This window comes from Onychomys torridus, chromosome 1 (assembly GCF_903995425.1).
Source record: "Onychomys torridus chromosome 1, mOncTor1.1, whole genome shotgun sequence".
NCBI classification, from domain to species: domain Eukaryota; kingdom Metazoa; phylum Chordata; class Mammalia; order Rodentia; family Cricetidae; genus Onychomys; species Onychomys torridus.
The window spans coordinates 86,813,510-86,818,194 of NC_050443.1; the positions used below are offsets into that span (position 1 = coordinate 86,813,510).

General features: G+C 39.9%; 1 protein-coding gene across 1 annotated transcript; it reads right to left on the bottom strand.

The window, feature by feature from the left end:
• Nucleotides 1-1,970: 1,970 nt before the first annotated feature.
• LOC118585935 (olfactory receptor 10A6-like) lies at nucleotides 1,971-2,924 on the bottom strand. Its single transcript, XM_036190988.1, has one exon. The coding sequence runs from the start codon at nucleotides 2,913-2,915 to the stop codon at nucleotides 1,971-1,973; it is 945 nt and encodes a 314-aa protein (XP_036046881.1). The 5' UTR covers nucleotides 2,916-2,924.
• Between the last annotated feature and the right edge of the window lie 1,761 nt (nucleotides 2,925-4,685).

Consider the following 4,685-nt stretch of genomic DNA (forward strand, 5'->3'; position numbering starts at 1 on the left):
TGTCTCCAGAAGATGGCCCCTTAAGCTCTGCTCACAGCAGAATTTAACCACTTTTCTAGCCCAAAGTTCCAAAGTCTTCTACATTCCTTCAAAAAGCAATATGGTCAAGTTCATCATAGCAACACCCCGCTCTCTGGTACCAACGTCTATATTAGTTACTTTTCTGTGGCTATGACAAAACACAATGCCAAGGCAACTTACAGAAGATTTTATTTGTGCTTACAGATCCAGGGGGATAACTGTCCATCATGGCAAGTAAGGATGGTGGTAAGCCACAGTCAGGACAACAGGAAGTTGAGAACTCACATCCTCAACCACATGCACAAAGCAGAGAATGCTCTTGGTTTGTTTTTTGTTTTATTTTTCACTTTTTTAAAATTTATTTATTTTATAATTTAATTGTACATATCAGCCATGGATTCCCTGGTCCTCCCTCCTCCACCACCACCCCTCCTCCCAGCCCACTCCCCCATTCCCATCTCCTCCAGGGCAAGGACTCCCCTGGGGATTCAGCTCAGCCTGGTAGATTCAGTCGAGGCAGGTCCAGTCCCCTCCTCCATTCGCTCAGGCTGAGTAAAGTGTCCCTGCATAGGCCCTGGGTTCCAAACAGCCTCGGTCCCACAGCCTGGGTGCCTCCCAAACCACCCAAGTTAATCAACTGTCTCACTTATCCAGAGGGCCTGATCCAGTTGGGGGCTCCTCAGCTATTGGTTCACAGTTCATGTGTTTCCACTAGTTTCCAATCATGGTCTCAACAATTCTTGCTCATACAATCCCTCCTCTTTCTCACCGATTGGACTCCTGGAGCTCCACCTGGGGCTGTGGATTTCTGCATCTGCTTCCATCAGTCATTGGATGAGAGTTCTAGCATGACAGTTAGGGGGGTTGGCCATTTTATCACCAGAATAGGTCAATTCGGGCTTTCTTTTGACCATTGGCAGTAGTCTATTGTGGAGGTATCTTTGAGGATTTCTTGGGACCTCTCTAGCACTTCGATTCTTCCTATTCCCATGGGTCTTTGTTTATCATGGTCTCTTTTTCCTTGTTCTCCCTCTCTGTTCTTGATCCAGCTGGGATCTCCCGCTCCCCTAAGCTCTCTTTCCCTCGACCCTTGCCCTTCATTACCCCACTTCACGTCCAGTTTGCTCATGTAGATCTCATCCATTTCTCTGTTACTGGGCGATCCCTGTGTCTTTCTTAGGGTCCTGTTTTCTAGGTAGCCTCCCTGGAGTTGTGAGTAGCAGTCTAGTCAGATGTAAAACAAAGGATGACTAGGCTCTTGTTTTATTGAGGCAGAGTTTCACTCTAAAATTCAAGATGCCCTTGAACTTATGAGAGTAAGCTGGCCTTGAACTTCATAGCTTCCTGCCATGAATTTCCATGTGCTGGGATTACAAGTGTATATCTCACAATGATGGCTAAAATATATAACCATACCAGGCCTCATTCTATCAGTTGTCATTTCAGGAATCTGCCATAGAATAAATAGTAAGATCACCAAGCATATGAACATTTGGAACCACTTGCTTATTGAAGTATAGTCTTAGTGGCAACACTCTACAATGACCTGTCTATATTAGCAGTACAGAAATAAATCAATAAACTGTTGCTGTATCATGTGTTATGAAAACATGTATATCTTAAAAGCAATAGACTACAGGGTTAAAAGAGAGGGATAACCTGGTATGTATTAATATATGTTATAAAGAATTTTAAAATATATTTCAAGAATTTTGAATTTTTAAAAATAATTATTTTATAAAGAATTAAAATTTTTTATTAAAATTTCTGACTAGATTATAAAATACTATATTAAAAAACAAAATAGACATTTAAAAATTAAAAAATAAAGTTGTTTTAGAAAGAAAGAATTAAACATATTCTCATCAAGGAACTTAGTGTTTTCATCTTCTTAATTCATACACAGTTAAATTATGATCTATCTGAATATCACATGACTTCCCAACAAGTCAGGTTATGTTGAAAACTACTTTTCTTTCCCATAATTTCATCACAGCCCTTTTCATCTCCTTGTTTCTCAGGCTGTAGATAAGTGGATTCAGTAGAGGAGTAAGCAGAGAGTAAGCCAATGACATCAGTTTCTTGGTGTCTGGTGAGTACCTGGATTTGGGCTGTAGATAGGTCATACTAGCTGTGCCGTAGAAAAGGGTGACAGATGTGAGATGAGATGCACATGTGGAAAAGGCCTTCTGTCTCCCTGTAGAGGCTGGCATCTTCAGGATGGTGAAGAGAATTCGGATATAAGACAAGAGAATCAATATGAAGGGGGTCAAAATGATCAGAATAGTGCCTGTGAAGGCATAGATTTCAAAGAAAAAAATGTCAGCACATGCAAGCTCCAGCACTGCTGGGGTTTCACAGGAGATGTGATTGATTTCATTAGGGCCACAGTAGGGGAAACTAAACACCCAAGTGGTCTGCAGAGTAGTCATCATAGTACCTGAGAACCATGAGAACATAGCCAGTTTCACAAAGACCCTCTTGTTCATAATCACTGGGTAGGACAGAGGATGGCAGATTGCAGCAAATCGGTCATAAGCCATCGCCCCCAGGAGAAAACACTCAGTCCCACCAAAGAGAAGAATGAAATACATCTGTGCAAAACAGCCACCAAAGGAAATGGTGGCTTTCTTGGTGTTCAGGACCACCAACATTTCAGGCATGATGGTTGTGCTGAATCCAGTTTCCACTACTGACAAATTCTGCAGGAACAGGTACATGGGGATGTGCAGGCTCTGGTCCAGGAAGATGACAGACATAATGAGGGCATTTCCCATTAAAGTCACCAGATAGATAACCAAGAAAGCCCAAAACATCTGCCCTTGGAGTTCAGGGTAGTTAGAAAATCCCAAAAGGATGAACTCAGCCACAAAGCTGTCATTCTGCCCACTCATTGCTGTAGTGGAGCCCTGGGTCATTTTAGAAACATAGTGTGTAAAAATAGAATCACAGTTCTGGCTCCAGCTTCCATTCACTGGAAGAATTCTGTCAGAGCACTACAAGAGAAGACCATCCTCACAAAATTATCCATTTCAACTCTAGAGAATGGCTAAACATTTGGATTGATGGATCTTTTATACATAAAAAGGGAAAATAAAGATTCTGACTTAGAAATCTAGTGAAAATCAGAAAATGTTGTCAAACTCTTTCAAAAGTTCTACACTATATACTTTGCATTAAATCATACCCCAAAAGTAAACATAAATAATTTATAATTCTATTTCTGGCCTCATACTATTACTAGAGATCTTTTACTTAACTATATTAAATATAAAATTTTAAACATGGAGAACAACATGTAGAAAAGATATATTAATCATTTAGTTATAACAGTGTTTTGCACATCTGTTTGAGATATTCACTACATTTAAAATTAGGGTGTTTTTTGACAGATTGTAGTCAATATTCCATAGAAACTCATAGAAGGGGTGTACACTAAATTTATCTACATTAGGTGACACCAACATGTTTGGATGAGTTTCAATCTTAGTAGTTTTAGCCTAGAATGGACATAGTCAATTCTCTTGGAGTTTACCTAAATGTGATTTTTTTTTAGGACTAAATGCTAGGGTCCCTCCTTGTGATGATGATAACAAAAGGAAATGTCCATCTGGGGGTCATTATGAAAATTTCATCTAAAAATTTTCACTGTACTCCTCTTGTCCCTCTCCCAACTTCCTCTACATCAGAAAGTTCATGAAGTCATTAAGGACTTACTCAGCAAACCCTGATCAAGTAGCTACCATTTTCCAGGCACAGTACAGTCACATCTGTTCTGTTAGCTTCTAAAATTCAGTATGAGTTAAGGGCACTGCATAAAACAGGCATGAGTTTCTAGACGCATGGCATGTATCTCTGACACACCTCAGGTCTCTATCTCTTATCTCTACCTCTACCTTTCCTCTTATTGCCAACTGACATAGTATTTTCATATATAAAAATCCTACCCCATGCAAGAGCACAACTATGAAGAACAAAGTTTTTGTTGGCTTCTTGGATATATACACAATGCCTGCAACAGTTCCTGGATCATAAGGAACATTAAGACAATATTTCTAGAATAAAAGAAATTGGGGAAAATCTAGGTGTCTAAAAGAAAGGGGAAGCCAGTCATAACAGACTGGGAAAGAATTGAAAAGTAATGAGATGTGGCTTGGGAAATTAAATGAGGGAACCTTTGTGTATAGATGGCAAGAAGAGATAACAATAGTAACCACAGGTTGTTGTGGTAGAAGGACCATGAGGGTGAGAGAAGAATGACAGAAGGATGATGACTGAGGTGCACAACTCAGAAGGTCCTGGGGTGGTGCCACAGGGTTAGAATGGAGCCTTCTGGTCTCTGTGTGATGTTCTGAAACACATAGGAAATTGATGAGGAAGCCAAGGTCACAAAGAGACACATTTGAAGATCTATAACATAACCTTCAGGGCAGGTCTTTAGGACATTAGTAGAATAGAAGATAAGTTTGTTTATTCTTGAGTTGGCCTGTGGTTGTAGATTCAAGCCAATTGCCTGTATCAAAATCAATACTTATGCATTTTTGACTGTCAGAAAAAAACTCTTAAAACTGAAGCTGAGGTGATAGCTCCGTTAGTAATGTGCTTTCTTTGCAAGCATGAGGACCTGAGACTCAATCACTAGAATCCACACAAAAAGTCTGGCA

Bases quoted from the DNA above. Each gene is read 5' to 3' on its own strand.
- LOC118585935 (XM_036190988.1), bottom strand. From the start codon at position 2,915: ATGAGTGGGCAGAATGACAGCTTTGTGGCTGAGTTCATCCTTTTGGGA.